Here is an 18,035-nt window from a genome sequence, read left to right as displayed (position 1 = left end):
GGAAATTATTTCCAAGAGAGGACACCACATACAAAATAATGAATTCACAACTACACCAAAGCAAACAAAGAAACCAAACACTAAATTATAAGACATTGGTTCTTTTTTTAGTTTGAAATCATGTGTTCATGTATATGTGTGAGAGAGAAAGAGAGGTAGGAAACGATAGAGAAGTTAAACAAAATTTATATATGTACCATACTAATCCAACCATAATAGTAATAAAATTGTTGAGATTAGCTTTTGGGACCTAGCAACAATAAAAAAGAGATAATAGTGATAAATACTGAAAACAAAAATCATTAACATGCTACTGTAAAAATTGAAGGCACCAAAATCACCCTTCATGAGTCAAAGTTTGCCATAATCTATACAAGAGATTGTGAAATAAAGAATTTGATTGTAGAGTGCATAACAATAAATCAACAGACCTCATGAACTACTATAAACTACTATAGAATCACAGAAGAATACAATATTTTGATCCTAAATTATTATAAATTCACTCTTTATCAACATAACTCAAGAAAAATTAACTCTTTTCTGAAATCCCAACTCTTTTCTGTTTTCACCATGGTTTTTTAAGATTTTTACGTACGAGAAATCTAGCTTGAAATCATAGTCAGTGTACCTAGTATAAGAGGATGATATTGAAAGTGATTGAACCCTTTAATAACCTGCCAAGAACACCAACAAAACAAACTAGAAAAAAGAACAAACACAAACAAGAAATAATGTCAGAAACAGAAACAAATGACAAACTTTAATGAATGATAGAAACAGTAGTCAAAAGAACACCACAATATACATGGTTCAGTGGAATTGGCCTATGTGAGTTTTCACTATGATCAATCTAGAATAATTACAATGATTCAGTACAAAGAGAAAAGTTCTCAATTTTAGCTTTCTTTAAACAAGCTTCTCACAAGAACTCCTACCTCTATAACTCACTGAACTCTCTCTTTCTCTCTTCTTTTTCTCTTAGTGCTCTCCAAATCTGTGTACATAAATAATGATGCAAGGTTCACTTATATATGTGCACCAAAATACAAAAGAACCAACCCGAAAACCAAACTAAAAAATCAACTTAACTAACTCTGCAGCTGAACCAAAGTAATTGAACTTGAGGAATCTTGTTAAAATAGTTATGGTCACTAGCTGTTATAACCACTTTTTGATAGCCTAGATAACCACATTGCGAGACATACACAACATATATGTTATAGAGATTGTGCAGCACTAGCAATTGTGATATGCCTTGTATGTAGTGAGCCTAGATAAATGTTTGCAATCACTACATTAAGATTACATTCAATGATTGTTATCCAAAAAGCAGGTATGGATGACGTGGCAAATATTTTCAACACGTGGCTGACACCTGGCAGAGGTTCTGTTCGACCATCGATCAGGGATGTTCCCCTGACACGTCATTTGAGTTTTATATATGACCAGACTGCTCGTATAATCCGTATCTTTATGAGTAATCTTGTAAAATTGTAGTCATATCCAAGATTATTTCCATTTATACCTGATTATCCAATTAGTTAGGAGAAAATATCTGTAACTAATTCATGTGACCCTCCTTGAGCCTATAAATAGAGAGAAATAGCTCAAGGGAAGGACTTTTGGCTGATTTTTTTTATGCTTTAGGAGAGAATTTTGGCTATTATCTTTGGGTGGTATTACTCATCCCTCTAAGGCTTATGAAACTCGAAGAACCCTAGTTCTTTGATCACTCCTTTGAGAATCAAGATCAATAAAAGCTTAAGTGGACGTAGGTCATTACCAATTCTTGGGGCCGAACCACTATAAATTGTTGTGTCGTTTATTTTTCTTTCCATTAGATCTTATTCAATACTTTCTGTCACATCAAGCGTTTGACTCCGTGTCAGTTGACAAAAACGAGGGTCAACAATTATAAATAAAATTTTAAAAAAAACATAAACAAAAAGAATACACAATATATATAAAATCTAACATATGAAAGAGGTGTCAAATGAAAAACAAGAAAACACAACCAAAATTTCCATACACAAAAGCAAATACTTTAGTAGAATAAAAAAAATGCTAGAAGAAGGTTCATATTCCAATACCAAAATAGAAAAGTACCTCCACTTGTTTGTTCAAATTTCCATTGGTAATTATACAAGCAATCTCCAGTATCTAATCAACTTCAACAGTCAAACCTACACATACATATAAGTGAATCAAAACATATATAATAATAAATGAACAGGAAAATATACATAGTGACTTGTCCTGAGTTTTAGTTCCATACAAAGAGACTCAATTTACTAATATTAAAAAATAAGTTTACAACATAATCAATGGGTTGAAGAGATATTTAATATTCTTACATTACATATAAATAGGTGATACTGCAAATTTTAAAAAAAATACCTATCTCAAGTGCATCTGCAAGAAAAAGGAAATAAAAGCTAAAACTTGAAAATAAATTTCATAAATTTATAATTTATAATGCCGAAGATAGTTTTAGTTTTATAGATGTTGGGGCTTTTGATGAATATAATGTCACCATTTAATAGGCTTTTGAAGCATTTGGTTTTAAATAGGGTTTGGAAGTCCATTTCATTATATAAATTTAGAAAGTTTTTAACTTATTAGAAATTCATTTTCTCTTTTCATTCCATGGGAAATTATTATTTATTATTCTCCATGTAAAGAAATTATGAAGTAAGAAATAAATAAATTTGAACGACAAAAGATCAGAGAATATCACTATCCATACATGAATCGTACAAATATATAGGCTGGTCTCCTAAAAGACCTTGGAGATAGCAAGCATGCACTAACTAGGCATTCTTTCATAGCGATCAAACAATAGAATTAGTACTTACCAGTGATTTCTAAGTCGATCCAAACAAGAGGCATCTTATACTCTGTTGAAGGGGTATTATGTTTGGTTTTTTCCTCCATTGTCTTGCTATCATGGTTACTTGCTTTGTTATCTCCCATGCCTGCACCAAGAAGTCTGTAATAATTAGTAAGAAAAATTTGGCAAACAATAGCAAACAGGCACATTTCCTATCAATGATTGTACATAAGGCATCAATCAAACTCAACTAAATACCAATAAATTATTCCAAAAATAAATAAAAACAAAGAGGACAATGAAATAGGTGGATCCCACAAGTGGAGTCCAATTCTTCTGTGCAAGTGTGGTGATATCGCATAGGTGACAAGTGCATCAGAAATCAAAATAGGACAAAGAAATAACAACACTAGTCAAATGAAGAAAGGGTCCAACACAAAAAAAATCACTGGCTTTGCGAAGGTTTTCTTAAAACACGGATCCTAAGCACATTTAAGTGTAATATCTTATCTTCCATCCAGCCCTAGAGAAATATGCAATGGTATACAGATACTTTCTGCTAGACAGATTTATGAATTGAAGTCGGTATTGATGAATTTTACAGATTATATAAACACAATAAGAGATGGTAACAAAGTTAACTTACGAGCCAAGTAGCTTCATCCATCTGGCATATCCTAAAACAAGTAAGAAAATCAATAGAAAGCCTGCAGTAATACATCCAACAAAGTGCTCAAATATCCCCTCCATTTCGTACAAAGTACAAGGAATGTTCATACCAAACATTCCTGCAATCAAAGTTTCGATTGCTATGGAAAATGATGCAATTGTCAATGTCAACTGGAGCTGAATGAGTTCGTTTCGCTGGTTGTCTAGTTGGATGTTGACATAGTCTTTTGTGTCATCAATGTACTCTTGAACCTGCAACCCATTGAATAATTTAGTACAAAAATGAGTTTTTATAAACAAAAACTTTGTTATCATCCATACAGCAGATTTCTACAAAATTGTTAACAGAACTTGACAACATGCCATTTGAAATTGCTGGCTTTCTTTAAAACCATGGGGGCAAAGACTTATATGGTGAATGTAAATCTTCCACTTAGTCCAAAAGAGAAGAAACAAATATAAATTTAAATTTGACAACCCCTTGAGTTCAGAAAAAGTTACAGAACAATTAAAATGAGAATCAAAACCTCGAATTTGTTGATTCACCTAAGGGTTTAGTTAGCTCCAACTTGTACTTCCCACAGATTTAAAATTCTCATAGTCATGTCATCCCAAAATTAGACAAACAATCAAAATTTCATGTAAAATAAAGCACAAAATGCTAAATGCTTGCAGAATTACAGCTTACATGAAACTTACTGTTACACTTCCATGTACTTTAAATAAACTTGGCAGAAATATCATGTTTAAATTGCTAGGATCAGAAATAGCACTCACTGACAATATCTTGTTTCGTGTTCCATCTAGCTGCATAAAATATGCCTCAAGTAACATCTCTAGATCTTCAACATCATTATCATCCAAGTGGTTGCTCACCAAACTCCCACTTCTCCTAGAACTAATCCGAGGAAGATGAGTAGCAATGGTGTTGATGCTATTTGAACCAGAACCTCCCAAAAAAGCTTCAAATTGTTGATTCTGGATCCACTTCCTTGTCAAGTACAAATGTGCCATATCTTCATTATCATCCAAAAGATGTTCTATTTCATCCCTCACCTGCCATTATACATAAATGTACTTGTCATAAATATGTAATATATTGTACTGACATAGACGAACAACTAAAACCATTTGGGAGACTCATTTTTGTCATAATTGTTGTTTTTAAAATTAAACCATATACATTTTCTGTATTGTCTTGCTGTGTTCAGATGACATTTGTTTTTAAGATAGCAACTCTATTTTTCCTCTTCCAAAACGATGGAATTGATGACAACGCCACTAGTTGCAGATATTTGAGGATGAGAGAGACACACACACAGAAACAGAAAGAGAGAGAAGGATGGGAAAAAGCTTTGTAACTGTCTTTGTAATAGGGTTTAATGTTCAGATTTTGGAGAAACCCAAGCCAGTTTTGCTCCGTATCATCTCCCATTTTCTTCCAAGAACTGCTTTTTTTACAATTTAATCTTGACAATCTATTTTTATCAGAAGATGGGGCAACAATGTAATATTAGAGAAGTACTATGGACAAGGAAAGAGGTAATTTCAATTTAATCTTGACAACTAAATTGTTAAAATTCTGATCAGAAGATGGGGCAATAGTGTAATGTTAGAGAAGTACTACAGACAAGGGAAGAGGTAATGCTCGTTTGTGGCTGTGAGAAAAAAATTTAAAGAGAGCAAAAGCATTGCCCATTCAAGTTCTTGTTGAAACCTTTAGGTACCTTTTGACTTTTTTTTATTCATTTATTCCTTTTTAAATATAACCCTTAATGCAATATAATAAAATAAAATAAATATAACCCTTAACTTAAAGAAATTGAAAAGAAAATATGAATTATAAGAAACCTATTGCGTACTTAGATATAATGTCTTTCATAGTTCCATTATAAGAAGCTATGAAAAGTAATCACATACATTTCCCATCATAATAGAAACTTAACTTAAAAATATATATACACATAAATATTTTTGAAAAGGACAAAACAAATTTCTTTTTATGTGATAAACCTCATAAAATGCTCGTATGTTGGTTTACTCCAGAAGGAGCAGTGGAGTCTAGAGGCTAATGGAACGCCCTGGATAGCCAAGACCGCTACACTGTGTACTTATAAACGTGCAAGACTTGCTAATCAAGTCATTATATTAAAAACGTTTCATTAAACATGTAAGAGCTAGGGTTAAAATGGTTTTGGTCTCAAAAGACTCATTTTATATAATTAAACTGTTACATACACGGGATCCCAAAAGAAACAGAGTTAAAAGTTAATTTACAGACTCCCAAAAACACAAAAACAAAGGTTAGCCATACTAAGGAAAAATAGACAATTTCTGGGTCTCGCGTCCCTGTCTAAACCCCAACCGTGGCGGCTGAGCAGCTGGCTATGTACATTTCGCTCGCAGAGCTCTCCAATCAAGGCTGATGAAGCTTACCCTTGCCTTTACCTGCACCACGTAGCACCCGTGAGCCAAGGCAAAGCAAGAGAACATCATATATAACACAATCAATCATATCAGACAATTAATTCATTAAGTATGAACTCTCATTAAAAAATCCACAATAGACATTCAGCACAAATATTCAGATTTAAGATGCAATCAATCACTTATATCACTCATATCACATAATACTTAGGGCCGACGACTTAGGCCGCACCCTCTGTGTATCCCACTGACTCCGGCCTGCTTAAACCGAGCTCAGTGCATAATAAGCTATCCTCGGCTACCAGTGGTCGAGCCGCGCCCTATGCGCTAGTGTAACCCTTGGGGCCCTTAGGCCATTGGTTCACTAAATAGCTTGCATGGCATAATACCATCACTTCAAGCATTTCCAATAGGGTTCCCTTAGTCCCGCCACATATATTCAACTAGGTGCAGTTTTCATTCCTTTAGTCTTAATGGTTATTGATTATGAGCAACACTCCTCAAGCACGATCCGTTCCCGAGCCTAAGCTTTTATCACCTAGTCACAACCAAGGTATAGGGTTCCATTAATATTCAAATATAGGTTTCCGGTTACAAAACTAACTCCCGGGAATCCGAATTCCACCAAGCACGGTGGCGAAACCAATCCCGAGCATACTAGACCACATTCCCATGCCTAAAATCCCCAAAAGTTCAAGTACACAACTAAGTGTTGCGGACCTTGAAGCTTAGCCACGGCCCTAGCCTCAAAACAGAACCAAGGACCACCCTGGACAAAGACATGCGCCGTGGCCCTTGCCTTGAGCGCCGCGACGCCCACCCTTGGCTGAGCCTCCTTGGCTTTTCTTCATCCTAGGGTCGTAGCGCTCTAGAACAGAGCCGCGGCCCTTCCCTTCGTGCCTAGAAAATCCATCATTTGAAAGCTGAAAACCTCAGCCAAAACCACCCCTAATCTCCCTACTTCAACACCCAACATCACCAAAGCTTATAGACCAACTTAAGCCACACAATTCAACAGAAAATTCTACTCAAAACTCATCGAAATCCCACTCTTAATCACTGAAACTTTAAGAACATAACCACTCAAACTAACCAGTCAAAAACCCAAACTCAAACCACTAATTCATAAATTTAAGCTTACCTTGTTAATGGAGTCCCTCCTCTAACCAAAAACCCAGCTAATTCCCAATGTTTTCCAGCTCAAGTTCCACCCTAAACATCAATTGGACAGTATCCTCAATAACCAGTTGAAACTCAAGGTTAAACCTCAGAAAACAAATGGTTTAAATTCTTACCTTAACCTTGATTTGATTCCCCTGAATAACTCTTGAACTAAGCCTCAAAATCCAGCTTTAATTCTCAGAAATTCTCAGCTTGTTCCCCGTTAGATTTCAGTGTTCCTTTTGCTTATTTTTTCCTTGAGAGAGAATAGAGAGTAAAGGTTGTAAAGAGTCGGTTTATTTTTCCTTCTAAGGGTTTCCTTAAGTTTGCCTTATTTGTTAAGGTAATCCCATGGCTCAGGGTGCCGGAACCGTCCCCGAGGGCAAAATGGTAAAATCCCCCAATATTCCCGCCTAAACTTCCTAACCTCAAATATATCTCCATATATTTATTTTCATAACCCGATAGTCTAAATAACTTCCCGATACTTAAGATACCCCTGACTTATCCAAAGTCAGCTGTTAAGCCCTATTGTGACTTTTCCCTGCTAACTAGCCCTAGGATCGCCTTGAGTTGTGCTCTGCAAACCTACCCACATAATAATGTGGTTCTTACATTTATCACAAATGTATGTCTTATTATCATCTATTATCATGCAAACATTATTAATCATATAATTACACATTTAAATCACATTTAATCCAGTAATGCCCTCCTGGCACACTAATGAAGGCCCTTAAGCCTCATTAGCGAATTTGGGGTCGTTACAGCTAAAGTGGTCCTGGAAGTGTGTACATGATATCCAGGGTTATCAGGGTGAGGTTCTTATAGTTAGATAAGGAGGTATGAAAATATAGGAATGATTTGGAGTAAATTCCTTCTTGCTAGGAGGTTGTAGGGGATCCTCAAAATCCCTAGCCTTCTACTTATGTTTTCTGGCTTGTTCACCCTTTCTCTTGACTGGTTGTTCTAAGCTCCGTCTCTTTTTGTAATCTCCCAAAGTTCAGTGCTTGAAAGAGAAAATGATTGTAAAGAGTAGGAAGAGAGCTAAATAGCTATAATTTCTTCCCACTAAAGAGAATCATCAGTACAACCATAATCCAGGTAGGAGTCCCTTACAAGAAACAATTTGATTCATGATGCTAAACAACCATAACAAGCTAAGATATTCTGAGTTCTGACTCATACATATGGCCTTGGATGCTTAATCTATGGAATCCAAATAGCTATCATTTTAGAAATACAGGAAAGTAGCAGGTTTATCTGATCTGATTAGATAATTAAAAAAAATCAAATAAAAATATATCAATGTTGAGGCATCATTTTATGTATTGTGACCAAATGTTTTTTCCTTCTCCCTTCAAATAAAATTTCTAAAATCAAACTAATGACCCACATACATCTACTTACTTCTCATGAAACTATAACCTAATCCAGATGATTTATATGGCATCAAATACCATGAGTATAAGATAAATGTGGTAATAACAACATCGCAAGGACACAGAAAATGAAATCATCAAGCATACCTTTTGAACACGTGCAAGCAGACGGGGAAGATTTCTCTTTAAACTCCGGAAGAGTTCAAGATTCTTAGTGCTTACATTCCTTCCCAGTTCATCTAAAACATGGTAAGCTTCTCTCTCGAGGTCCGCCACACTGGAATCCAAGAACGTACAAACAACCTCCAATGCAATCTCAAGAACTTGAAACTCAAATGGAAGCTCACATTGCAGACCTTCAACAGCCTCTGGAACAGGTAACCAATGTCTACTTGTTAAATCATTCATTTCATTTTCTTGTTCCTCAAAAGGACTTGCTGCTCCATTGATCTGAAATGGGCCTTTATTAGGAAGTTGTTGCCTGAGTTGATCCACAAACGGAAGAACTTCTTGGCAAAGAGGGTCAAGCAACAACACCTCTTTAGTAGTAACTATTGCCTTAATAAATTCTAAATTAACCACCATGGCCTTCTCTCTTGCTGCAAGACAAATATAGAAAATATACTTATACAATTTATCATAACAAACTACCATACATAATTAATATACAACAAACAAAGAATTAGATACCAAGGCTCATCGATTCTTTAGCTACTTTTGACTAATTGTACTGTAAAGCTATAGCTTGGGCAGATTTCATTAAAGTGAAGGGAACGGGCAAGGTGAAAGAGAACAACTCCAAAACAATCACTTCTAAAATTGTTCATATAAATAATTTGTAACTACATTAAATTTTCAAAACCAGAAGACATATATATATATATTCCCTAAACAAAATTTACAATATTCTGATATTGAAATTAGAAGAAATTCACATCAAAAAAGGGGAAATTACCAAAGATATTAGAGGAATGAGAAAAGAGAGGCCCAAGAATCCTCAAGTCGCGAGGGAGAATGGAGGCGCAGCGGATTATGGTATTCTTGTCGCACTCGACGAGCTCCGATTTCCCCGAGCGATCGAATCTCATCCATAGCCTCGCTCCACCAGTTTTCTTCTTCCCCTTAACACACCCAGTAGTGGCGGCGGTGGCAATCAAGTTGTTGCTGTTGTTGTTGTTGGTACTAGGCGATGAGGAGGCGGCATCTCTGATCGAAGAATGGGTGGTCTGAGGCAGTGCATAGAAAACAATGAATAGAGAGGGAGAATGGAGTAGAGCTAGGGCTAATTGAAAATTCTTTACTTTTGTATTCCGCTTTTTTTTTCCAAACAAATAATTTAGCACTTTTATTTTGGTTTTTTTGGAAAGTTACCGCGTTTTTGTTTTTGAAAGGAGTTAGCGCTTTTTTTTTTAGATATACTATAATACTTTTTAAATAAACTTATAATCCGGTGTTAGGGAAAGTGATATTTGGTGTAGTGTAATCACAACACCAACTCAAATGCCTCAAATTTAATCCATACTTGCCAAATCATTTTCTTTTAAATCAGTCTCCACATACCAAAATGTTTTTCAATGAAAAACATCCACTCCATAGACATTAACCAATCATTCTCCACTAATATAAACACACAATGATCAAAAACCAAAAGGTCTTTATAGGCTTATAATGTAAGGCTAAGGTTAAGGGTGGTTGAAAAAAGTACATTTAAGCTCAAATCACACCATAGCATACATCAATTCCATTATTTGAACTTTCCCCAAATTTTCCCATATAATTCAAGAAATACCTATTTTTTCTTACTCTTCTTTCCATAAGGATCTCACTATTTCCCCCACACTTATACTTTTGTAAAATTTGCATATATGCAATTTTTTTCGTCATTGCAAATAATAATTTTCTCCTTTTTTTTAATATTTCAAGGAGAGAAATAGAGATCATACACAAATTACAACCAAACAAATAACCCATAAGTATTTATTTTTTTTTTTTACAAACCATCCCACAAAATAAAAAATCATATATATAGCCATGGGGCAACAAGTTACAATAAAGAAATATATTTTTTTCAATGAGGTATAGTGTAACGACCCAAATTTACTAATAAGGCTTAAGGGCCTAGATTAGTGTGCCGGGAAGGCATAACTGGAATATATATGATTTTATGATTTAAAAGCATGTTTATATGGTTATTTGTATATTTGAGATGCATGACTATGTGTATTAGTATGCATGTAGGCCCTGATTAAGTTAGAAGGGCATAATCGTAATTTTGGCCCGTTGCGGGCATAACTATATATATATGTGATAATTGTTGAGACCACATTATTATGTGGATAAATCTGTGATCTGTGATTCGAGATGATCCTAGTGAGCAGATTAGCGAAAAAGTCACGGCGGGAATTTATACCTAGCTCGGGGCGAGCCTGGGGGTATAAATGGGAATTTAGAGAATATATATTGAGGTTAATTTTGATAATGAGGAATATAATTGGTGATTAATTCGGTATCGGGAGGTAAGCAGAAAATATTAGAGACACTCGAGGAATTAGCGGGAATTGGGGTGAAATGACCAAAACGCCCTAGTTGCACTTAATGGTTTAAAATTAAAAGGGAGGGCATTATGGTCATTTGGCTTGCAAGGGATAGGTATGTTGAGGCTTTATACTTAGTGGGAATTTTAGAAAAAGGTAGAAGGCTAAGGAAAGAAAGAAAAGAAGGAAAAGAAGGAAAAGAAAGAAAAAGAAAAGGAAGGAAAACAGAGTAGTTTTCTTAGGGTCAGTTTGTGGTTCTCTCACCATTTCTCTTCATTCTTCTTGGAGCAAAACTCAGAAGGGAGCTAGGTTAAGATGAGTAACAAGAATACTAAGCTAAGCTTGAAGGGTTGGCAAGGGGTTAGCAGGAACACACCAATACTTGAGGTAAGCCTTTGGAGTTTTCAGTTTCTGGCTTGGCTAGTTTGAATTATGGTATCTAAGCTAATTTGATGGGAATTTTAGGGGAACTCAAGCCAAGGAATTGACGAAGAACAAGCTAAGGAGGTCTAGAGGCTAACTTGAAATCGAATTTCCATTAAAGGTATAAATTCTGAGCTTTAAACCTTGATGTCTTGACTAGTTTCTGCTGAGTTTCTGAGTTTAGGGTCAACTATGGTGAATTTTGAGATTGAGGATGCATGTGCTTGGGTTTTGAGTATTTGGGATTCTTGGGAAGAGTGGAGTGTGTTAATAATCTTGTTTTTGGGTTTGTTGAAGATTTGGAGAAGTTTTGGTTAAGTTTGGCTTAAGGAAATCCAGGAAGGGAAAATGAGGTGTTGCCTGTCTGTGACTAGCGCTACAGCGCTAGCCTTTGGGCGCTGTAGCGCTAGGCCATGCTTTCTGGGGGATTTTGGTTCTGGTTGTAGCACTGTAGCGCCCTCCTTAGAGCGCTGTAGCGCTGCCCTGTTTCCAGAAAGGGATTTTAGGATTATTTTCAAGGGTTTTTGACCAAGGGTACGGGGTTCGATTCCACCACCTTGTTTGGTGGAACTAGGACTTGCTGGGGGCTCGGGATTGATCCCGAGGCTAGGTTTTGGATTTGAGGTTTGGTGATGACTTTGATCTATGGTTGTGATTAGGTGAACGCTAAGGCTCATGAGGGATCGTGCTCAAGGAATCAAGTGAACAAAGCTAGCGAATCTAAAGGTAAGAAAACTGCACCCGGTTATATGTTTGTGATGGGACTAAGTGCTCCCGATATCTGTATAATTTCAATGATGGTATTATGCCATGGGACATGTGATCGCGGCCTAAGGGTGTCGTACACAATATTTGCGCACAGGGCGCGACTCGGCCACTGGTAGCCAAGGACAACTTAATATTCACTGAGCTCGGTTTAAGAGAGCCGGAGTCAGTGGGATAACGGAGGGTGCGGCCTGAGGGCGCTAACCCTAGTTATCATTTGTGAACTGATGTAAGATATGAGTTGATATGTTTAGTATGGTGAATACGTGATTATGGTTGAGAATATGTAATGCAGTATGAGATATTGGATTGTCTGTTGATTTCTTATGCTCTGTTGTTGTGTTTTCTTGCTGGGCCTTGGCTCACGGGTGCTACGTGGTGCAGGTAAAGGCAAAGGAAAGTTGGACCTATCCTGAGATGGAGAGCTACGGGGTTGAATGTACATAGCCAGTTGTTCCATCGCCATGGCCGAGGCGTGGGTCAGGACAGAGAGTGCCTAATTGTCTGTTTTTCCTTAATATGGCTAATACTGTATTTAGTTCTTGAATCTTTTGTAAATGGTTTTAATCTTAATATTTTTGGGATCCCGTGTAAACAGGAAATGTTTCTTTATGAGAAATGTGACTTTTGAGACCAAAACATTTTAACCCTAGTTCCTTTATAGTTTCAGCAACACGTTCTTAATTAAACGACTTGATTAGCAAGTCTAGCACTTTTATAAACACACAGTGTAACGGTCTTGGCTATCCAGGGCGTTACATATAGGGTCTAAACTTTCGGTTCATAAAAGAAAAATATTAGCCATCATGGCTCAAACATGGAAAACTAGGGATGATCATATAATAGTTTGGCTTGAACGACTCAAACGATCCAAATAATTTCCTTAATCATCTTCCTAATCATGTGTGCTTATGATTTCTAGAGTGGTTGGGACTTCAAATGTTTTTTTTTCAAACAAGCATAAATCTTTTCCAATACATTTAAGTGGTGAATACAATCATGCATAGAGGAAAAATAACATAAATAAAAATAGCAATTCACATAGAAGTCAAGCACACAAATCATATAGAATTCCTCATTGTCTAACATCACTTTAAGCACAATTCAAAGTTTCATCATCGACCAATGCTTTTAACAAGACCTGGCTCAACTAAACTAAAATTAAAGATAGACACTAGATAAAATGAAAACAATAGAAAGTTAACAAAGACATAACAAAATAGAAAGTAAACAAAGTAAAGCAGTTTTTTCCTTCTCCCACACTTAAACAGTATATTGTCCTCAATGGACTCAGAAAAATAGAAAAAAAAAAGTTGAAAGAGAAGAAAAGAAAAACTCCCTCAAAACAGGTTACTCCTCAGGAATATCCATATTTGCAGCACCAGCAGCATCCTTCTAATCATGGGCATTGGAGCCGGTGGTGGGTATACCTGCAACCAAGTAGGAGCAGGTGGATATCTAGACATATCCACATTCAAGCAAGCCTGATCCATCCTATAATAGATATCCTGACAGCTTGCATATTCAATAAACCTCTGGTTGTGAGCTAGGATATGTTGAGTATTAGCCTGAATACAAATTGTCCATGATAAACCTCTTGCTTCAAAGCTTGCAAATATTGTTGAGTGGTTCTTCTACTATCATACAGAGGGGGAATAGTTGCTGGAATAGAAGACTACGCTTGATCATCGGCTTGGGCGGCAATTTTTTCCTTCAATCTATTGAGGGTAGTGTGATCAATAATGCGTAACAGATGCACTTTGTCTTCAGATTCATCACAAGGAACACCCGCCATCTTGCATAACACAGTGATCAATGAGGGAACATAAAAACCATTCATCACTTGGCTCATACTCCGGATGATGGAGCCATGAATAACCTGCCCCACATTAATTGTCTTGTCAGTGAGAATATCATAAAGGAGAATTTCCTTATGAATATCAACTCGACCAAGTTGGGTTGTCAGCATTAATTTTGCCCCCAAGAACTGCTGCCAAGCTTTGGTATTGCTATCCAGATAAGTGGCTTTGATGTAGCGAGGATACCCATTACTATATAAGGTCCATACAACCCCCAGCATTGCAATCTGATCAAGGATAGCTTGATGATTAAGATTATCTTTAACATGGTCGTATTCATCACCCTGAAAGTGGTGAAGCTTGTAGTAGCTATTAATGTCAGATGCTTTGAATGACATTGTCACACCTCTCACTTTCACTTTGTAGTTCACATGAGCCACAACATTGGCATAAAATTCATGAACAATAGGCCTAATACCATGTTCAAGATGTGCACACTATTTTTCCTAAACTCGAGACTCAATTTGATGCACGAGGAAGGGTTGATCATGATGCATGTGGAGATTAAATCCTCGTTCAGGAACCCACGCCTTGTCATGACCAATGGCATTCATGTAACTCTCATAGGCTTCGTTGGACACAAACCTTTGGGGATCATAAGGAGTTGGTGTCGATGAAGAAGCTTGAGTCTTGTTTGTCTTAGAAGCCATGGCTGTAAAAAAAATGAAGAACAACAATCCAAAAACACCAATATGAGTCACCAAAATAATCAAGAGAAAATCATCACAATGACCAACATTGAACCACGCCAAAAAAGTTTGAATGTCACCAATTTCGGTGTCAAAATGACACAATGCATCCACTCAAATCACTCACAACTGTTTCCAACGTACACCAAGGACACTCATATACCAACCATAGATTTCACTCCTCTCAAGCTTTTTATCAAACACATAGAGTGCAGAAAAAAATACCAACTCCAAAAAAATGTATGCCATAAAGTGAAACTTCCCAAAAATCACAATGTGCATGAATGAATAATCAAATTAATGCAAGGCACATTGTACACCAACATAAAAAACTTCACAATGCTTCCAAAATACACTACACCACAATTGTCCAAATGAAAAATCAAATATTCTTCACAAATTAAAAAAAATGTTCAAAGAAAAACTTACTTTATGAGAATATTGAATGATAATGCAAACCTTCTTTGAATGTATGCTTGAAATATCTAAGAAATTCAGAAGACCAAGTGGGGTAGGATGGATTTTCGAATTAGTGTGTGTGTGAATGGCGATGGAGATTTTGGGGAAGATTTAGGGAATAATGGAAGAAAAAAAACAAGTTGGTAGAATAATTTAGGGTGATGGTGATGGAAGAAGAATGAAGAAAACAAGAAAAAAAAGGAGAAAATAGTGTGAATGATCTATATTGAGAGTGATGGGAGAGTGGAGAGAGGGGAATGGTTGTTTTTTTGTTAAAAAAAATGAGGGATGAAATTTAGTATTTATTTTTCAATTTTTCTGAAAAAACATTCATGGGTCGCAGCCTAGGAAATGCGTGTCGTGACCCGCTCACATACCTGAAGCTTCTGTTTTTTTCTTTCTGAAATAACGTCCATGGGCTGCGACATAGGAAATGTGTGTCGTGGGTTGTGTACATACCTGATGCTTCTTTTTGATAAAGTGCCATGACCTAGGAAAGGCATGTCGTGGCCTGAAAAGACTCCTTCTGAAATAGTATTCTTGGGTTGCGGCCTGCGAACACACCTGAGACTTTTCTTCAAAAAAGGGACGTGGCCTAGGAAAGGAAAGTCGTAACCTGATCCTCTTTTTTTCAAAAAAATTTCAATTTTTTTTCCCAGTTTTCACAGTTCTAATTACAAAAAATAAACTAAAATTACCACTACAAAAACAAAAATAAAAAATGTTCAACATAAAGTAGCTAAGTAGCTAAGTTTACCGTCGCTAGCTCGACATAATGCTTCATTCATCAACATATACTGGGTCAATGAGGTGAATCACAACATCTTGTTGTTTCTCCGTTGATTCGTAATATGGCTTTAATCTCTGACCATTCACCTTGAAAGACTTTCCGGTACTTGGACTTACAACTTCGACCGCTCCATGAGGAAAAACCCTGGTGACAATGAACGGACCTAACCATCGAGACTTCAACTTCCTAGGAAAGAGTTTAAGGCGAGAGTGATACATGAGAACTTTCTGACCTTCCACACAACTCTTTCACAGAATATGTTTGTCATTAAAAACTTTGGTTTTCTCCTTGTAAATTCTGGAACTATCATATGCTTCATTACGTATTTCTTCAAGCTCATGCAATTGAAGCATTCATTGTTGTCCTGCAACAACCATGTCCATGTTGCACTTCTTCACAGCCCACCAAGCCTTATGCTCCAGCTCTACCAGTAGATGGCAAGGCTTCCCATACACCAACCGATATGGTGACATACCGATAGATGTTTTATATGTTGTACGATAAGCCCACAAGGCATCATCAAGCCTTGTACTCCAATCTTTCCGGTTTGGGTTCACGGTCTTCTTAAGAATCAATTTGACTTCACGATTAGAAACCTCCGCTTGCCCATTGGCTTGTGGATGATAAGCAACTGTCACCTTGTGAGTTACACTATAGTGCTGAAATAATGCTTCTATACTCTTGTCACAAAAATGAGTGCCTCGATCACTAAGTATAGCCTTGGGTGTACCAAAGTGCGCAAAAATGTTGGAATGAATGAAATCCACCACTATTTTTGAAATATCCGTTCTAGTTTCAATTGCTTCTGCCCATTTAGACACAAAATCCACTCCCAAAAGAATGTATTCATAGCCAAAAGAAGATGGGAAAAGTCCCATAAAATCCAAACCCCAAACATAAAAGATCTCAAGAATTAAAATAGGAGTTTGAGGCATTTGATCTTTGGACATTATGTTACCAACTCGTTGATAATGATCACATGCCTTACAATAAGCATAAGAATCTTTTAAAATTGTGGGCCAATAGAAACCGCTGTCAAATATGTTATGAGCTGTCCTCTTGGGTCCGATGTGTCCACCACAAGCATACACATGACAAAAAGCAATGATGGAACAAAATTCAGACTCCAAAGATAAGGTTCATCCCATATGTAGTGGCGATCATCATGCTTGATTTTATTTCGTTGTGCTTGTGCGAGATCACTTGGTAACTCCTTTGAAGCAAGGTAGTTGACAATGTTGGCATACGAGGGAATAACTTCTTGCATGGCGATGAGTTGCTCATCAGGAAATTTTTCATCCATAGGCAAATTATCTTCTTCCCGAATAAGACGACTCAAGTGGTCTGCCACCAAATTCTCAGAACCATTCTTGTCCTTTTTCTCCAAGTCAAACTCTTCAACAAGTAGAATCCACCAAATTAACCGAGGCTTGGCTTCTTTCTCTACCAATAGATAGCGAAGAGCAGCATGGTCGGTATAAAAAATCACTTTAGTTCCAATCAAGTATGACCAAAACTTTTCCAAGGAAAAAATGACCGCCAAGAGCTCTTTTTCAGTGGTGGAATAATTAAGTTGAGCATCATTAAGAGTGCAAGACGCATAGTATATAACATGAGGGAGCTTGTCAACTTGAGGGAGCTTGTCAACTCCCTGCCCAAGAACAGCTGCCACGACATAGTCACTCGCATCACACATAAGTTCAAAAGGCCACTCCCAATTTGGTCGCTGAATTATAGGAGTTGTAGTCAAAGACTCTTTTAATAAGTTGAAAGCCACTAAACATTTTTCATTAAACTCAAACTTTACATCTTTTTGAAGAAGGTTGCATAGTGGTGTGGAAATTTTAGAGAAATCCTTGATAAATCTCCTATAGAACTCGGCATGCCCAAGGAATGATCTCACTTCTTTCACACTAGTTGGAGGTGGTAGAGGATGAATTAAATCAATCTTTGACTTATCAACCTCTATTCCCTTTACTGAAATCACATGACCCAAAACTATACCTCGGTTTATTATAAAATGGCATTTTTCCCAATTAAGCAC

General features: G+C 36.6%; 1 protein-coding gene across 1 annotated transcript; it reads right to left on the bottom strand.

Annotated features, from left to right (window-relative positions):
- Positions 1–3,344: 3,344 nt before the first annotated feature.
- On the bottom strand, positions 3,345–13,687 carry LOC133799904 (magnesium transporter MRS2-4-like). Its single transcript, XM_062237894.1, has 5 exons — positions 13,625–13,687; positions 9,428–9,698; positions 8,620–9,071; positions 4,280–4,558; positions 3,345–3,754 (listed from the first exon to the last, which is right to left on the bottom strand). The coding sequence occupies exons 1-5, from the start codon at positions 13,685–13,687 to the stop codon at positions 3,476–3,478; spliced, it is 1,344 nt and encodes a 447-aa protein (XP_062093878.1). The 3' UTR covers positions 3,345–3,475.
- Positions 13,688–18,035: the final 4,348 nt, after the last annotated feature.

The sequence above is a fragment of the Humulus lupulus genome, chromosome 9 (assembly GCF_963169125.1).
Source record: "Humulus lupulus chromosome 9, drHumLupu1.1, whole genome shotgun sequence".
In the NCBI taxonomy this organism is placed as follows: Eukaryota; Viridiplantae; Streptophyta; class Magnoliopsida; order Rosales; family Cannabaceae; genus Humulus; species Humulus lupulus.
The sequence above is the reverse complement of the archived record's forward strand: the minus strand, read 5'-3'. Positions and strand labels throughout refer to the sequence as shown.

Coding starts and splice junctions, on each gene's coding strand:
- LOC133799904 (XM_062237894.1), bottom strand. CDS start 13,687: ATGGATCAGGCTTGCTTGAATGTGGATATGTCTAGATATCCACCTGCT. Junction 9,072..9,427: donor TCATTCCTCTAATATCTTTG/GTAATTTCCCCT, acceptor TTTGTCTTGCAG/CAAGAGAGAAGGCCATGGTG. Junction 4,559..8,619: donor TGCTTGCACGTGTTCAAAAG/GTATGCTTGATG, acceptor GTATAATGGCAG/GTGAGGGATGAAATAGAACA.